At 44.6% G+C, this 17,500-nt stretch overlaps 1 protein-coding gene across 2 annotated transcripts in view; it reads right to left on the bottom strand.

Annotated features, from left to right (window-relative positions):
• The window catches only part of itgb4 (integrin, beta 4), a 48,177-nt gene that overhangs the window by 6,369 nt on the left and 24,308 nt on the right, over positions 1 to 17,500 (bottom strand). For both annotated transcript variants that reach the window (XM_042086716.1, XM_042086717.1), the window contains exons 21-35: positions 14,562 to 14,665; positions 13,991 to 14,049; positions 13,854 to 13,877; positions 13,509 to 13,657; positions 12,796 to 12,975; positions 12,501 to 12,649; positions 11,501 to 11,708; positions 10,732 to 11,049; positions 10,158 to 10,318; positions 9,814 to 9,994; positions 7,982 to 8,119; positions 6,559 to 6,741; positions 6,010 to 6,138; positions 940 to 1,143; positions 1 to 154 (exon numbers count right to left, since the gene is read on the bottom strand). The exon at positions 1 to 154 is cut by the window's left edge and continues 2 nt beyond it. In XM_042086716.1, the coding sequence (XP_041942650.1) occupies positions 1 to 154; positions 940 to 1,143; positions 6,010 to 6,138; positions 6,559 to 6,741; positions 7,982 to 8,119; positions 9,814 to 9,994; positions 10,158 to 10,318; positions 10,732 to 11,049; positions 11,501 to 11,708; positions 12,501 to 12,649; positions 12,796 to 12,975; positions 13,509 to 13,657; positions 13,854 to 13,877; positions 13,991 to 14,049; positions 14,562 to 14,665 (2,341 nt within the window). The remainder of the gene's footprint in view (positions 155 to 939; positions 1,144 to 6,009; positions 6,139 to 6,558; positions 6,742 to 7,981; positions 8,120 to 9,813; positions 9,995 to 10,157; positions 10,319 to 10,731; positions 11,050 to 11,500; positions 11,709 to 12,500; positions 12,650 to 12,795; positions 12,976 to 13,508; positions 13,658 to 13,853; positions 13,878 to 13,990; positions 14,050 to 14,561; positions 14,666 to 17,500) is intronic.

Here is a 17,500-nt window from a genome sequence, read left to right as displayed (position 1 = left end):
ATGCTGTCCATGAATCCAGCCTGCAAATCGCCCATGACGATGGAATCCCGCACGTTGTCGTCATAGTAACCACGGTTCTGAGAGTGCTTCCTCATAATCACATCTCTGGCAGGGACTCCGCCTTTTGAGATAACCTGCCGTGACATCGAGCCCCCTGAAAAAGAAAAGAGTAATCACATCAGATAACAGACCCTCTTATCTATCTCCGTTTCATTTCCACTATCCTCCACCCAACTGATCCACTGATCCATAGACATAAGGAGGAACAGAGGAAGATCTTTGGAGCTACGTGACTCACCAACTTGTGGCAATCTGTCCTCACACCACAAAAACTGCTTATGTAATAAAATGTAGCCAAGTGCAATTAATCTTATATCAAGATCAAAAAATGTAGTTGGTATTGTTTTCCGTATAAAGAGGCTTACCTAGGACTTTCTCGTAAAATCATTTGACTAAATTTAAGAAGAGTTTGACTTATTTTAAGACATCTCATCCTGAAAACAAGCAAATTTGTCCTTAAAAAAAAGCAAATTTGGCTGCCAGTACATTGAGCAAATTTGTCTAAAGACTCCTTAAAATAAGTCAGTCTTCTTAAATAAAGTCAAAATTATCTTTTGAGGGAATGCTAGGTAAGTCTCTTCATACTAAAAACAATACCAAATAGATTTTTTGATCTTGATATAAGATTAATAACACTTGGTTAGATTTTATGTTTTGCAGTGCAAACTCTATGGAAGGTACATGGAATAAACCCATATGGATTAGACCGTAGCTATACACTAAGGTCTCCTTTGTAGTGTAGCTTGAATGTTAGTACCCACTTGTAAGTTGCTTTGGATAAAAGTGTCATAGACTGAAAGATATTTCTAATGCAAATGTCCATTGAAGTTCTATGAGTCCAGGACTAGGCTCAATCAGTTTACAGGCATCCAGCCCTACCTTGGCCTGACACGTAGGTGTTGGTGGTCTCCATGGTCATGCTGCTGGCAGAGTTTCCGTGTTTGAAGTTGGCGTGGGGGAGGTTCGACAGCTGGTTGTAGCTGGACGACGCGGAGCTGATGTTGCGTGAGAGGGAGCCAGTGAGAGAGTCGGAACCGCCGGGGTAGAGGAAACTCTGGTCCCACTTGCCATTCACCGTGTGGTCTGTATGGGCAAGATTCAAATGAGTCAGCGATGGCTTAGCCATAAAAATTTTTTTTAAAAAAAGTCAAAACCCAATTATAACGATCCAGTGAATACAAACTACTCAGGAACACAAAACAAAAACTTCAACAGATCACCCTGCCAAAGCTTCACTGAAACTTGACTCCTGTGCAGAAGCAGCAGCCGCTATGGTAGCACTGGGATTAGCATTAGCGGTAGGACTGTGCAGACCAGCTGTTCTAGAGCTGGGATTAAGCACAGGACTAGCTCTAGGACTAGCGGTAGCTTTAGTACATGAGTAAGGTTAAAGGCTACACGCTACCTCCAGGCTAGTGCTGTCTGATGAGAGATCAGTAGGGAAAGTTCACTGCCATTATCTGATGCTAGCACAAGCCAGAGTAATCTCCTATGTGTGACATCATACCAACTGTCTGAGGTAACCCCTAACCCCCCCACCCCCCCCCCCCCCACACACACACAATTGTCATATTCAATAGTGAGTGTGTAGCAAGTTTGCACCTACGGATATGCCCGACATTTCAGCAAAAAAAAGAAAAAAAAAAATCGACAAATAATTTCCAGAAACTCCCCAACGTACTGAGATCACCCAAAGCCTCTACCAAGCTCCATCCACTGCAGCGTAAGAGAGAGAGATCAAGAATATGGGGGAAGGGAGGCAGAGAGGAAAGCACAGTAGAGACAGGAGATGGGAGACGTGTCTGCCAGCACCCCAAAACAGGAAGCAGGAAAAACACCGCACTGCTGCGGCCGGCGACAGGTTGGCACGTGCGTTGGCACCGTGTGTTGGTTGGCATGGCACGGCACGGTTGGTTGGCATGCTGCCTGCGGTTTTATTGATGGCGATGGTCTTCACCTTGGCGGTGGGGGGTGTTGGCAGCGGGAGGGCGAGAGGCCTCATCACCACTGGCCTCGTGGTCTGTGGTGCTCACGCTGTGCGGGATGACGTCGGCAGGAAACCTCCAGGAGATCTTACGCAGGTCCAGACCATCGCCCACCAGCTGGACATGCTTCCAATGCTTGCCTGGGGTCATTCCGAGTGGCGAAAGGGGGCGGGGGGTCCCAGTGGGGAGGGGCAGGTGAAGGAGTCAGCAAGCATGTGAGAAAGGGAAGGGAAGGGATGTAGCCAGTGTTAGCAGGAGGCTGATGAAGAAGAGGAAGAGGAATCAGGAGGCGGGGAAGAGCAGAGCAGAAGGCAGAAGCTGGCTAGTTATGACGTTAAAGGGACACCAGGCAAGCCTGATGATTTTTCTCTACGAAACTCCCCCTCGCTCGGTCTGAAGCTCTTTTCCTTTTCTTTGCATCTTCCGTCAAGGATTTTCGCTGCTTCTTCGCTGGCTCTGCATTATACACACGTTTGCAACAATCGCTAACGTTTCGTTAGCTTGCCTCTGTGCTGTGGATGCAGGATGTAAACTGATCCTGCTTCGGTCGGCGGTTACGATACACTGAACTTGCAAGTGGGATATTCTTCCTACAGGCAGTAGGGGCGGGCGAGAGAGTCTTCATTCGCCCTATAATGAGTCATTTAACCATATACCGACTTGCGTAATTAACACGAAAACGTTGCCTGGTGTCCCGTAATTAACACGAAAACGTTGCCTGGTGTCCCTTTAAGTTAGAAGGTCCTGACTCAGGGACGATACGGAGCCGGGATCCTGTTGGCCAGGCCCACCGTTTGGGGGACTGTCCTTGCAACTGGTTAGTGCTTTTTGACCACAGAAAGCAATCATGAACAAGTCATCAGAACGCCAAGATGTGATAGCCTCTAAGTAGGGTCTCGTGATTTCTTGACTTCAATTCTCTTAATTATCATCACCAGAGGATGTTACTCTGACCACACAACCTCAAATCAGCAAAGTCAACATCATTCAAACAGGTGTAGGGAAAACTGACATGTACAATGGGCACATGAGAATGATACTCTCACAAGACCACCTCAGAAACTGACAGAGTCAACACCATTCAAACAGATTTGGAAAGTGCCATGTTAAAAGGGGCCGAAGCTGGATGACAGAGAGCTTTGGCAGTGGTCCAGTCACCTTGCTGAGTGGGAATAAATCCTTAAAGAGAGATATTCAGCTGATGAAAAGGCCTTAGGCGTCGGCGTTGATTAATGATGTTGGCACATATTATCTGAGAGCTGCAGTGAACTGCTTACACAACACAATCCTCACTCACCTCCTCTCTCAGCTAGGGGTGAGAGCCTAGGCAGCAGAGGCAACTACTGTGGAGAGTTCTGCATCTTGATTTGCTCGCGGGCTGTGAAACTCTCTTTGAGAAAAAATAGCATGTTTTCACTGTAGTAATAAGACCTCACTGAGCAATCTCATTTTTAGATTTTTGGATCTAATTTTGGAAAGTTTTTGTAATTGTTAGCTCTAGCTATATATGATAAGCTATAGGACTGTATTCAGCCGTATTCTATAGTATTCTAAACCACATGTCCTGACTGCCCTTTGGAAAAACTTCTGATTCATATTTATATTGTAAAGTGATAGCTTTTTACTGATTTTGCTGAGGTAAACTGGCTGATATATTTATCAGCCTGTATATGTTTGGTGTTTGGTGTGCTTTTCAGTATGGAGCATTTATGGCAGTAGCAGTAAAATATGATCAGGCAGAAGAGAAGAAATAACAAAGAGAGAAGCCAAAAATCAAAGTCCCATCAACTCTTAAGATGATTTTGAAGCTTGAAGGCCCAGGCACAAGTGTACATGCATGCATTATCTTTTTTCATAAGGGAGACTATTACACTGTATATTCATATTTTTTTGTATCATGGTAATTGATGATAAACTTGTATATTCGCTGCATAAACTGAAAAACAAAACACAGACCTATAACTTTGCCTCACAATAAACCAGCCTTAACAGCATCCAATTCAAGAAAACTGTAGATATTGTAGTATCAAGCTGAGACGGGACAGAAAATGTAAAAAAAACATCCTAAACCTGAAATAATGCACATTTGAATCAGACGCAACCTGCAATGTTCTGCTTGTTTTTTGTTGAACCATTCCCTCTTTGACAAGCCATCAAAAACTAAAAACCACACGGCCTCTCCCAAAGGCAAAAATCCTCCGTGTACAGCACTAACAGTTCCTAAAACTCAGGACTTTCCTCAACGCACTGTTGACCTTTCAGTTTTCACATTCCATAGAGCTGTGTACTGAGGCAGTCTCAGCAAAATCAAAGAGCTGGGTGGGGACTGTTTGTCCCTGCTGACTACCCATACTTTCAAGATAGGAGAATATATTGTCAAGTCAGATAAGATTCATCAGGGTAAGTCCAGTTAAACCATTAGGCGGACCGTGATCACATTGACCAGCGGCAAGCGGCAGGTTTCCTATTGGTCTCTATGGTTCGGCAGCATAACCGTGCCGACGCTGGCGTAACGCTAGCGATAAACAAGCTGAGCGTTGAACTTGGTTCATCTTTCAAACCGCAACATGGTCAGTAGACCAAGGCTTTATACTTTCAGTTGTGTTGTCACAGACAACCAGTTGTGACGGAGTACCGTCACTACAGTTGAGTATGCGCTCTGACTGCAATACCAACGGGCCTGGCTCTTTGCGGTCAAGCTGCAGGATTAGTGCCCCGGAGACCCGGGTTCATGACTGGGTGGGGGTCACTGCTCTCTCCCTTCGCTACATATGGTGTCAGAAGTGGGATGGCTTAGCATGAGGTCATCGGAAGCTTGCCCAGTGTGTGAGCCGTATGAGGGACCCCCAGGATTGGTTGTCCCCAGTGTGAGGGACATCAGAGATGGGTGAAGCACGTGTGTGGGGCACCCTGGGATGGGAGAAGTACGGATGGTGGTTGCACGAGGGACGCCAGTGTGCGTGAAGTGCATGGGCAAGCTTAGCGAAAGGGAAGGGCAGTGTGACAGAGTGCTGACACTACAGTTGAGTATGCGCTCTGACTGCCATACTTACAAGCCTGGCTCTTTGGGGTCACTACAGTTGAGTATGCGCTCTGACTGCCATACTTACAAGCCTGGCTCTTTGGGGTCACTACAGTTGAGTATGCGCTCTGACTGCCATGCCAACAGGCCTGGCTCTTTGGCGTTGGGGTTCATGACCGGGTGGGGTCACTGCTCTCTCCCTTCACTACACAGTAAACAAAGCCTTACAGTGGTGTGGTCGTAGTCATACATACTTGGCCTCTCAGCACACTGTAGTGGACTAGGGAGCAGATATGACCCTGTGGCACACCACTGTAAGACTTTGTGTACTGATGTGGCCCTGTGGTCTGGTTACTGCCAAATGTTTTTGATGGATGGATAGATAGATAGATAGATAGATAGATAGATAGATAGAGATAAATAGATCATAAATCATAGATAGTTAGATAGATAGAGATAAATAGACCATAGAAAGATATATATATATATATATATATATAGACTATTTTCTTGTGACCAAGCTTACTTTCAGTTGAACTGAGTAAGGAGTAAGGCAGGGATCCCACTGGCCAGCGGCAAGCGTAACGCAACGCTCAGACCATAATAAGTTCTATCTCGTTCCACAAACGGTTTGCTTTAACTATATGACCACACTACGGCATGTATGTGAGCAGACTGCTGAAACTGAAAGCCTTGGTGTACTGCCCATGTAGACTGCTTGATGTACTGCCCATGTAGACTGCTTGATGTACTGCCCATCTAGACTGCTTGATGTACTGCCCATGTATGGCCAGACTGCTTGGTGTACTGCCCATGTATGGTCAGACTGCTTGGTGTACTGCCCATGTATGGTCAGACTGCTTGGTGTACTGCCCATGTATGGTCAGACTGCTTGGTGTACTGCCCATGTATGGCCAGACTACTTGGTGTACTGGAACTTACCGTCTCCGACCACACTGGGGCTCTTGGAGCTGTTAGGGGTCCGCAGCACCTCGTTACTGTACATCAGGTAGCTGTCATACTCGTCACCCGCCTCCGCGTCCACGATGGGGATGTCAGGGATGATGGGAACTAGTCGGGGAGAGAGGGAGAGAGAGAGAGAGAGAGAGAGAAAGGGAGAGAGGGAGAGAGAGAGAGAGAGAGGGAGAGAGAGAGAGAGAAAGGGAGAGAGGGAGAGAGAAAGGGAGAGAGAGGGGTGTGTTATTTTCATGTTATGATTTTTTTCTCTATTTTTGTATTGTACTGTATGTGCTTTGGCAACACAGTTTCTGTTTGAATGGCCATGCAAATAAAGTCTATATAATTGAATCAAATTGAATTGAGAGAGAGAACAAGAGAGATGAAGGATCAATTGCAAGATATTATACATTTAACTTTTTCCTGAAAGGAGCTTGAGCTTTTTCATAAAGTGCACATTCAACTTCGAATTGCATCCCTCTATTTGTAAAATGTGCTGTAGCAGTGAACAACAGCTCTTTTTCTGGTACTCACTAGACATGGGTCTGCTGGGCTGCGATGCCAGGTTGATGGTGGCGTCGCGGAACGGTCCCCAACCAATGCTGTTCTTGGCCCGCACCTTGTAGAGGTACGTCTGGTGGGGCTGCAGGTTCTCGATCAGCAACATGCGTTTCTTTGCGTTGTCAATTTTCACCTTCTTGTCCGTGCCTATGGGCTCTGCATAGAGCAGGGAGGAGAGCAAGCCTGTGTCAAGACCTGAGTCTAGTGCTATCACAGCAAGCGATGCCAAGCCAAGTGCCCTAGGTAATACTTACTGCTGAAACTTGGCAGCGCCACACTGGTAGAATAGAAGTGTGAAATAACTCTTTGGTAACACTTTATAATAACTACACACAATTCATCATTTATTAAGCCTTTGTTACTTATTAGTTAATGGTTTGTTCATCATTAGTAATTTATTGTTCATACATAATTTATCATCAGTAAAACATTTGTTCACACAGTTATAGATGGTTTGTTCATAGTAAATAAGCCTATATCTAAAATATGTTTGTACATTATTGTTAATACTTAAAAAATTATGCAATAGTATTTTGTTGATGAAGTAATATTTCCATTATTTAACAGTTGTTACATACACATGCACTAATAATTAGTTAGGGTGAGGATACATATTTTATAAACCACTTCTTAATACTAAGTCATAATTAACTCAGGAGTTACAAGTGGTTAGTTAATGATAATTTGTGAGCTCATCTAAAGTGAGTACATTTTATGCCTTGCAACACATTTACAAATTAATTAACATAGGAACAATGCTTTACAAATGATGAACAAAGCATTTTGTAATAGTTTGCAACTGGTTTATAATAGGAAAATGATTTCATTTATAAGTGGTTGTTTCATTAGTTATTAAGTATAAATCATTTACTTACAAACTTATTTTTTGGATAGGCTTATTTACTATGAACAAACCATTTATAACTGTGTGAACAAATGCTTTACTGATGATAAATTATGTATGAACAAGAAATAACTAATGATGAACAAACTATTAACTAATAAGTAACAAAGGCTTAATAAATGATTAATTGTGTGTAGTTATTATAAAGTGTTACCAACTCTTTTTGTACGGTGTTTATAAGACTGACAGCATGTATTATCAAAACAAGATCCTTGTCCTTTCTGTGATTATGAAGAATGATGATCAAGACTATCAAGACTTTTATTTAGATCTCAATCTGAATATATATAAAATATATATATAATAATATAATTTTTGTTGTAATAAATAGGAATGACCATGGCGTCATTGACTTCATTAAAACAGATACCTGACTATTCCCTTCAAAGGGCACTATAACTGCTAGCTAATAAGTGATCAGTAAACCTACAGATCTATAGGATCCCATATAGTGGACGTATAGACGTATAGCCATAGTGAGAGGGGCCTTACTGCTGTCCTCGTCGATGGGCGTGTAGATGACCTCGTAGTCTGTGATGATGCCGTTGGGCTCCGCGGGCTCAGCCCAGCTCACTTGAGTGACCGTGGGGCTGAGGACGTTGAAGGCCAGGCGACCCGGCTCACTGGGCACTGGACGAGAGAACGGGCCGGCGCCAGAGCAGAACACGAGGACGAGGAGAGACGAGAAGATACAGAGAGGAACGGGGGGAAGGTAGAGAGAGATAGATAGATAGATAGATAGATAGATAGATAGATAGATGGGAGGGAGAGAGAGAGGGGGGAGAGGGGGAGAGAGAGTGAAAGAGAGAGAGGGGGAGAGAGAGTGAGTATAAGAGGGAGGAAGTTTGCATACTAAAACTGACCCCAAAAAGGACACATGTGCTGACAACGACTCTATTCTCTGAGGGAATAAGAGAACTCCATATGCACTGAGTCTTCTCTCCTAATGCTAAACTTCCTTTTGCTGCAGCGGCTCTAAGTAGGTCATACTTACAGTACACTTCATATTAGGAGTACAATATGTTTACCCAAGGACAGGTATACAGCTTGTACTCTACTTGATATAGCCACAGCCTCTATATTAGAAAAGCATGAATCATTGTTTTTAAATACATCAGAAAACCTTTTTCTAAAAGCATGTTTCAAGATCAAGAATTGAGAATAAGTCGTCCTTAAAGTGTTACTTTGTTTTGACAGAGAGAATCCTTCCCGTTTACCGGTACTTCTCTCTCTCGAAAGTTGACTTTGGAAAGAGAGGCCTATCAATGCACTACTCTTTTTCCCCAGACTCCTGAGCATGTCCAGTGGCTCTTTCTCCCCAGACTCCTGAGCATGTCCAGTGGCTCTTTCTCCCCAGACTCCTGAGCATGCCCAGTGGCTGAGAGGGAGTTAAGTCATTTAGAGACGAATGACCACGTCGCAGGAAGTGCATCATAACAAAGGGACACCAGACCCTCTTGTAACAGCTGTACTCAATGATACTGCAGACTCTTAAAAGTAGTTAGAAAATAAGGCAGAAAAACGACAAGTTTCCTCATGCTGCTTCCTTATGTTGGAATGTGCAAAAATGTACAAACAATCAAGAGGATGCCTTCTTGTATGTGATTTCTGCAACAGTGATACTGCAAACGTGTTCATAGCCTATTGTTGATTTTTATGCTGTAGTGTAAAGCATGTCACACAGTAGCCTAGCCTACAGAAAACACTTAATTGATGTGATATTATGATAACTTAAATGTACGCCTACAATGGTTTATAACACATCATAGTCATTTATTTAGTCAGTCATCATGTTCATGTTAATGAATAGGAAGGACATCTAAACGATAGCCATAAACCAAAATTTCGCGCAATATTTGCCGTGAGTCCCTATGCGTGAGTCACGAGCTCCTCCCAGCTGACTCTGGCAGATCACGTGGACAGTCAGTCGCGATCGATTATTTAATAAATAAATGTGAATTACGAATAATAATAAAAAGCTTCTATCCAATGTGACTATTTTTTCCATGAACTGTATAAGAAAACACATTTTTCCCGCTGTATTCTCTATAAAGAGTAAAGTAAATTATGTACTTATTTCCGGAATTGACGTCACTTCCTGGACTCGTCTGAGGCTGGTCTAATGGGTCTGAGGTCTCTCAATGACTTAACCTCTACTGGCCCAGTGGCTCTTTGACTCCTGAGCATGCCCAGTGGCTCTTTGACTCCTGAGCATGCCCAGTGGCTCTTTCTTTCTCCCCAGACATCTGAGCATGCCCAGTGGCTCTTTGACTCCTGAGCATGCCCAGTGGCTCTTTGACTCCTGAGCATGCCTAATGCCTCACCATCCTCCAGGGTCTGACAGGGCACCATGTCGCTGTAGCTTCCCTCTCCCATGGCGTTGTAGCTGCGCACCCGCATCTCGTAGTCGCAGTACGGGTACAGGTTGGTCAGCTCAGCCTGGGGCGACTTCACATCGGTCACCTGACCATCCTCTTCCGGGTCTCCGTAGATCCAGTGTTTCACCTGAGAGAGGATGGAGTTGAATTCTGAATTAAGTTATTTCAGTATTTCATTTTCACCTAAAGAAAGGTTTCCTGACACACACACACACACACAGAGAGAGATCAGACACAGGTCTGGTCAAGATGAGCGCTGAGCTGCATGTGTGAGGTGGTGTTGGACTTGCCTTGTAGCCGAGGGCCCCAGGCACTGGGTTCCAGTTGAGGCGGATGTTCCGGGGGCCGGTGGCGTTGGCCTTGATGTTGGTGGGCACTCCTGGAGATGTCTGCTGGTTTATGAAGCCCATATTCTGCAGCGGGATCATGTCCTGGGTTTTCATATCGCCACCTGGCACACACACACACACACACACACACACACACACACACACATTACAACATAGGTGAGGATAATCAAGCCACACTTCACAAATCAATACTGATGATCCAGTTTTACACACACATTACATCTTAACATGGACAGATCAGATATGCCTTGGTTCTGAAGGGGGCAGCCATATCTTACAACACTGATGTCTGTTGGTGGGTCTCTGTAGATGTGTATCTGTATATCGGGGCATGCGTGTGTGTGTGTATGAGTGTGTGTGTGCATGTACGTATGTTACCATCCCCTCACCAGGGTCAGTGACATTGTCCAGTGTGGTCTTCCTATCTCCAACGAGCATCTGTGTGTGCATATGTGTGTGTATGTGTGTGTGTGTGTGTGTGTGTGTGTGTGTGTGTGTGTGTCCATCCCCTCACCAGGGTCAGTGACGTTGACCAGTGTGGTCTTCCTCTCTCCCACGGCGGTGTTGGGGCCCGGCTCAAACAGCTCCAGCTGGAAGGTCTCTGGGTTGATGGGCCCTGGATGGGAGCGTGCGTCGATCACAACGTTCTTCTCGCTCTCGCCTGGGCCAAACTTCAGCGGGCCAGACACCTCAAAGCGAGACGCCTTTCGGGTCCGCCAGTGCACGGTGGCCGGGCCCTCCAGGTTCCGGGTCCGGACCACGGGAATGTTGTAGACAGGGTCAGAGGTCGTGAAGGTCTGGGTGCCCTTCTTAAACATCATCACACTGGGCTCTGAGAGACGACAAAAAATAGAACTTTACTTCCTAAAACCGAACACCACTTTATCACAGGATCAAACGTTGTCATGAGATCTGGGTGAATCATTCAGTGATCAGTGAGTGTTTACTTTAAAGCTACAAAACTCTTATCCTACGCAGTCTTGTGGGGCTTTGAATGAAATTAAAGGTTCAAGCTCAATTCACTTTTAGAAAGCACATTCATTCAATCATCCATCTCTCCCACCTACATTTAAAGCCTACTGGGCTTGTCTGTGTCAGTGATGATGTGCCTACCAGGCTTGTCTGTGTCAGTGATGATGTGCCTACCAGGCTTGTCTGTGTCAGTGATGATGTGCCTACCAGGCTTGTCTGTGCCTACTGGGCTTGTCTGTGTCAGTGATGATGTGCCTACCAGGCTTGTCTGTGCCTACTGGGCTTGTCTGTGTCAGTGATGATGTGCCTACCAGGCTTGTCTGCGATGGTGATGGTGGTGCGTGGGTATCGGCCCAGCTTGGCTCCCTGGCGCGGGTTGCTCAGGTCCATGACAAACTGTTTGACCTGCCGGTCATCCAGCAGACCGTCGGCCTCGCCCAGTTCCAGCAGCTTTACGGGAACCATTTTCTGAGTCTCGCCCGGCTGATAAGTCAGATCACCCTCCACGGTCATATAGTCCTGAGGAAACAGCAGATATTATCATTACACGTAGTCCTGACAACTCAACACATTATCTTTTAACAGTTTCTAGTGAGAGAAAGTAGAATAGAACATTATGTCCAATATTCCAATATGTGGTTTAATGTTTTCTCATTTTCTCATTTCTCATTAGTGGTCACTTTGAGACTAAAAGTATGATTCTGTGTGTGGCTGTATTTAGAGATAAGCGGGAATATTATGACTTTGCAGTGTTTCACTGTTCTGCATGGCTGCGTCAGTAGCTACAGTATCTGCTCCGGATTGCCAGGTTGCTACTAATCAGAGTCTGATTCAGTGTAGTCCACGTGAGATGGGATGACCAACGCCATCTCCAGTCAGCCTGGAAGGATACTTAAACCATAACTATTTCCTTGTCTAGTTAGAGCAGCTGATAGATGTTTAGGTGAAGTCATGCTGTCTCTCCCTTGATGAGCATCATTGTAAATAAACTCTGTTCCTGATTTTTCATACTATTGGTCTGACTGGGTCTCTATTCATCAGCGGTATCAAAATGACCATCACTGGTCACAAGGAAACAGCACATTATCACAAATGTTAAAGTTTTATATAAAACATACTGTTACAGAGCTTAAAAAAAATAAATACATTTGAGGAGCAGAAAGAAATGACATAGGTGAGGCTAAATTGGTGTCGAAAATAAACTCCCCTGCGGTAAAACCTGTTAACCTCTGACCTCTGCTGATGTTTGGCCCACCCACCCACACCCACACACACACACACACACACACACACACACACACACACACACACCTTCTTGTCCTTGGCGGTGAGGTCACGGGAGCGGTAGGTGACCTGTGTGCGTCCGTCTTCAATGATCTCCCGGCTGATGGGGATGTTAGCCACGCCTTCTTGGCGGCTGTATGTGTATGCAGGCTGCAGGAATGTCAGGATGCTCTTGGCTAGAAGAGGAAAACACACACACACACACACAATATTATTATTATTATTATTTTATTTAAGTTCCCTATATAGTTCAAGCATTCCCAAACTAACATGGCTATGGCATAGTGAGTGTGTGAGTGAGTGAGTGAGTGAGTTATCTGACCGTGCTCCTTGACGACGGTGATGTTGACGAATTTGCGGCCGAGCTTGGCAATGCCGAGGGGCACATCGAGAGCCTCCACCTGCAGCTGTTTCTTCTCCTCATCCTCGTCTTTGATGAAGAGTGGCACACGCACGTCCACAGACTCCACACCTTCCTGTAGCTCCACTGCCCCCGTAGCCTCTACACACACACACACACACACATATTATGAGGTATGAGGTACAATATGTGTATGTTCTGCAATATGTGTAGAGGGCTCACACAGTTTGAAGTCGACAAACAGTGTTTTTGAAGAGTATGAAAAACTGTTTCCCTGCACATTCAGCCAATGAAATGGTTAGCGATGAATGCTAAAAATGCTAAGAACGCTAGTAATGCTAACCATAGTAGAACTGCCAGTTGAAACCAGTAGAAAACCCCAGTAGAACACCAGTAGAACACCATTTGAAAACCAATAGCAAACCATCTAGAAACCAATAGACATTCCAACAGGTTCTAGGGATATTGGAACACTTTTCTACTGGTGTGTAACTGCTTTCTACTGGGAAGTGTTGGCCTGAGCGCCAATAGCCTTAAAGCTACGCCTGGTGGCTTTTGTTATTGGACTTTACAGCAATCATGTGTGCACCTGTGTGTAATGCAAGTCACTGTGCGTGAGTCGAGACCAGTTTCCCCTCATCCCTACCCACCTCGTTCCCCTCATCCCTACCCACCTCGGTCTGTTGCCACGGTGTAGTAGCCCGGGACGACCTTCATGTTGCTGAAGGTACTGGCCTGCACCTGCTTGTTGGTCAGCTTGACGATGTCGGGGTAGGCGGAGCGAGGAGCAGCAAGAACCGTGTCCACGATGGTGTTGTTCTGCCTACAGAACACAGAACCCGGGGCCAGGAACAGTACATACATTAAGCACATACATTAACATTCTCTTAATATGATGTTGTTCTGCCTACAGAACACAGGGGACATGCCAGGAACATACATTAAGACGCATGCATTAACATTATGCATTTTCAGGGTGATTATTATACATTTGTGATTAATATGGCTGTCATCTTTACCTTTTGCCAGCATTTCTCTGGGTCCTAAAAAGAAAAAAAAGATATACCACTTTGAAACATAACGGATATTTCAGGTTTTTAAAAGCAACTCTGGCTACTTTCCTGGATTTTTACATAAAGAGGTCATCTGTCCTCACCTGAAGGCAGTGCCGGTCACTTTATGAGACCCAGGAATCTGCTTGTACACTTCATTCAGCTGCAATTCAGAAGGAAAATGACTAATGACTTAAAGCACAATACAATAGACAGGAGCCTATTACAAAAAAGACAGAGCTGAATCAAAGATGGGTTTTTATGATCGTTATCACACACACACACACACACACACACACACACACACAAACACATACACACACACACACACACACACACTCACACGCACACACAAACACAAACCCAGACACACACACACACACACACACAGAGCAAAACACACACACACTCAGAGCAAAACACACACACACACACTCAGAGCAAAACACACACACACACACACACACACACACACACACACACACACACACACTCACACGCACACACAAACACAAACCCAGACACACACACACACACACACACACACACAGAGCAAAACACACACACACTCAGAGCAAAACACACACACACACACACACACACACACACACACACACACACACACACACACACACACACACTCAGAGCAAAACACACACACACACACACACTCACGTTATCCTCCACCTCGTGGCGGAGGGCCTCAGCGTCACGACTCTCTGGGCGAGACAGACTCTCGGAGAAGAGTCGCTGCAGCCGCAGCGAGAGAGGGAACTGGACTGGAGAAAGAGGAGGAACACGTAACATAAGAGAGAGAACTGGACTGGAGGAGGAGGAGGAGGAGGAGGAGGAGGAGGAGGAACATAAGAGAGAGAGAACTGGACTGGAGGAGGAGGAGGAACACGTAACATAAAATGCCTAAGCACTATAAATAAGCCACAGGTCATGTACAATGGGTACAATGGAGGAAGCAGGAAGAGTGAGAAGAGTAAGAATTAGAGGAGGCTGAAGAATAGGACGTGGAGATGAAGAAGTAGGAGGAAGAGGAGGAGGAAGAGGACGCGGAGGTGAAGAAGTGAGAGGGAGAGGATGACAAGGACAAGGAGGTGAAGTTAGAGGAAGAGGACAAGGAGGAGCAAGAGGAGGATGGAAGGAGGGGGAAGAGGAAGAAATAGCCCTTTTACAGGCAAAAAAATATATTGTCATGTCAGGCCTGGATACAGCATTCCAGAATATATTTTTCCCGGTGCCTTGGACTAGGACATTGCATGTGATGTAGACAGAATTTTGAGAGAGACGATGTAGACTGATTTGTTTTGTCTAAGTGAAAATGTGTGTAAATAAACACTACATGTAATACTTGAAGTTTGGATCCCTGTATGTTTACAGAACTATGACAAAAGTATGACCTCAAACTAACATAGTCTACCTCGTGCACAGAGAAAGCAAAAGCCAGATGTGTTTTTTATTCAGACCATCAGTGTGTAGTTGGCACATTGTGTGCTTACTATTGTGATGGCTTGTGTTTACTGTTTGTTACGAAAACACAATTTTTACGAAGGTGTGAAGAGTTAAGTAAGGTGTGTTAGCTTTTGCAAGAGAACTACAATGTTTTCCAATTTGTGTGTAGAGTTTTGCAAAAAAAAGCCATAGTTACAAAAAATGTGCTTAAGCATTCAGAAAAAACTGTAACATTGTGCAAAAGGACTTTGGACCCAGAGAAATGCATTACGACATAATGTAAATATGTTAATGAGGACCTTGTAGACCTTAGGGACCGTTCGTTATTTATAAACGGGGTCACCGGAGGAAAATAGGGGAGGGTCATGTCTTTTTATTCTTTGTTGAGGGGAGGGTCACCTAACTTTTTTTTGTCTAGGAGGGGGGGTCACCCATCTTTTGTATTAATGAAAACAGCAAAAAATCAAAGTGGCTTGTTTGATTGTTGATTTCTGTCGCCATATAACATTCTCTTTCGTTCCATAGCTCTGTCAACATTGAACAATGAAAATAAGGGAGATTTCCCGGGTTTCTCACGCAAAATACGGAAAATGTCAACATCCGTCCCCATTAACGTTGGAAGGGTTGGAGCAACAAAGTAGCCTAGGCCTGCTTTATTCACGCCTAACAGCCTATATCCATTTGGTCAACTTTATCCAGCCCTAAAAAAGCTACATTTAACTTTGGTTTACTTGTAGTTTACCGTGTAGCCTAGCCTAACTTTAAACAGTGTGCATGCTTATAAAGCATACTTGTGCTTCATTCATCCACACATCCAGCTCCTGACGTGTTGACAAGCATATCTACGAATTGACCTTGTTCCTGCCCATCTCTAGCTTTGCTGTCTCCATCCTTTCTGTTTTTGTTGTTTGCAAAAAAATATATAGTAGGCCCTATTTATTGGTAACCAGCAACAAGTGCAATTTGTTCTGCCAACAAAAATGGCAGAACCTGTCCTGCCAACAAAAATGTGTTACGTTCCAAGTAGCAGTGCATAATTCTGCTTCATAAAGTTGAACAAATACATTGGTCATATAAATAGCCAGTTTATGGTCTACAGTGTAGAGTTGGTAAGTTATGGTAGGCCAACTTGGAGTGAATTTACAGGGGGATTTCTTTGGCTCTCAGCCTGGCAGGTGCGCACGTAGACATAGCCTACAGCCGAACACAGCAAGCGCCAATGAATCGTGCTCTCACGACAACCACGTCGTTAACTTAAATAGGCCTACTGTAGGTTAACATCACTCTGAGTTCGCATTCAAGCAAGCAAAACGATGATTTGAATACATTTGTTTCACTGGAAGGGCAAGGGGTAACAACAGGACAACACAGAGACAGGCCAGAATGCAGGACTAATGTTATGAGAGTATTACAGTAATATGGGATATTCTACGGGATAATATTAAAACGGCAAGACAGCGGGGAAAAGTTAAAATGATAGGCCTAAACCCGGAAAAACTTGGCATGTTAGGTATTTTTCGGTCCCTGTGATTATTTGTGAAATTGTGCAAACGGCCTTTTCAAATCATTTGAGAAGGTAGGAGTGTAGCAAGCTCCCAAATTGACGCTCGTCTGAGAAATTGAGTTTTGGATAATGTTCAGCTTCGGCAGCTTTACAATGACTGAGGAAGCCTAGAGACGGGTCCATAGCAACAAGTTAATGTGTTGAATTTGTTATTACCCAGTGTGCTTTGTTGAATGGTCTCAATGTTTTATTGTTTTATTTCATGTGAATACTTACTAGAGGAGTAACTTATTTCAAGTAGGCTAATGCAGTTGCAAGATGGTGTGCATTTAGTTTCCATGCTTATTGTGTTTCCACAACAATGTTAGTGAGTAAATCTACTGAAATGGCCACCATCTTGGTGAAGTGTGATGTGTAAGATCAGAAAGCAGAGGGTGAGTTTAGAACGATAGCCTACGTCGATGTGTCTTAGCGCTTTATAGCGTGGGCGGAAGGTATCGACAATTGGCCGGGGAGGGTCATGTCTTTTTGCGGAAGGTATCGACAATTGGCCGGGGAGTAATGTGTTTTTTGAAAATGCTGCTGGAGGGTCGTTGAAAAGTTTCTTGCAGGCAGGGGAGGGTCATGCAACTTTTGATTGAAGCACTCA

Source organism: Alosa sapidissima, chromosome 3 (assembly GCF_018492685.1).
Source record: "Alosa sapidissima isolate fAloSap1 chromosome 3, fAloSap1.pri, whole genome shotgun sequence".
NCBI classification, from domain to species: domain Eukaryota; kingdom Metazoa; phylum Chordata; class Actinopteri; order Clupeiformes; family Clupeidae; genus Alosa; species Alosa sapidissima.
This window is presented reverse-complemented; position numbering and strand designations above follow the sequence as displayed.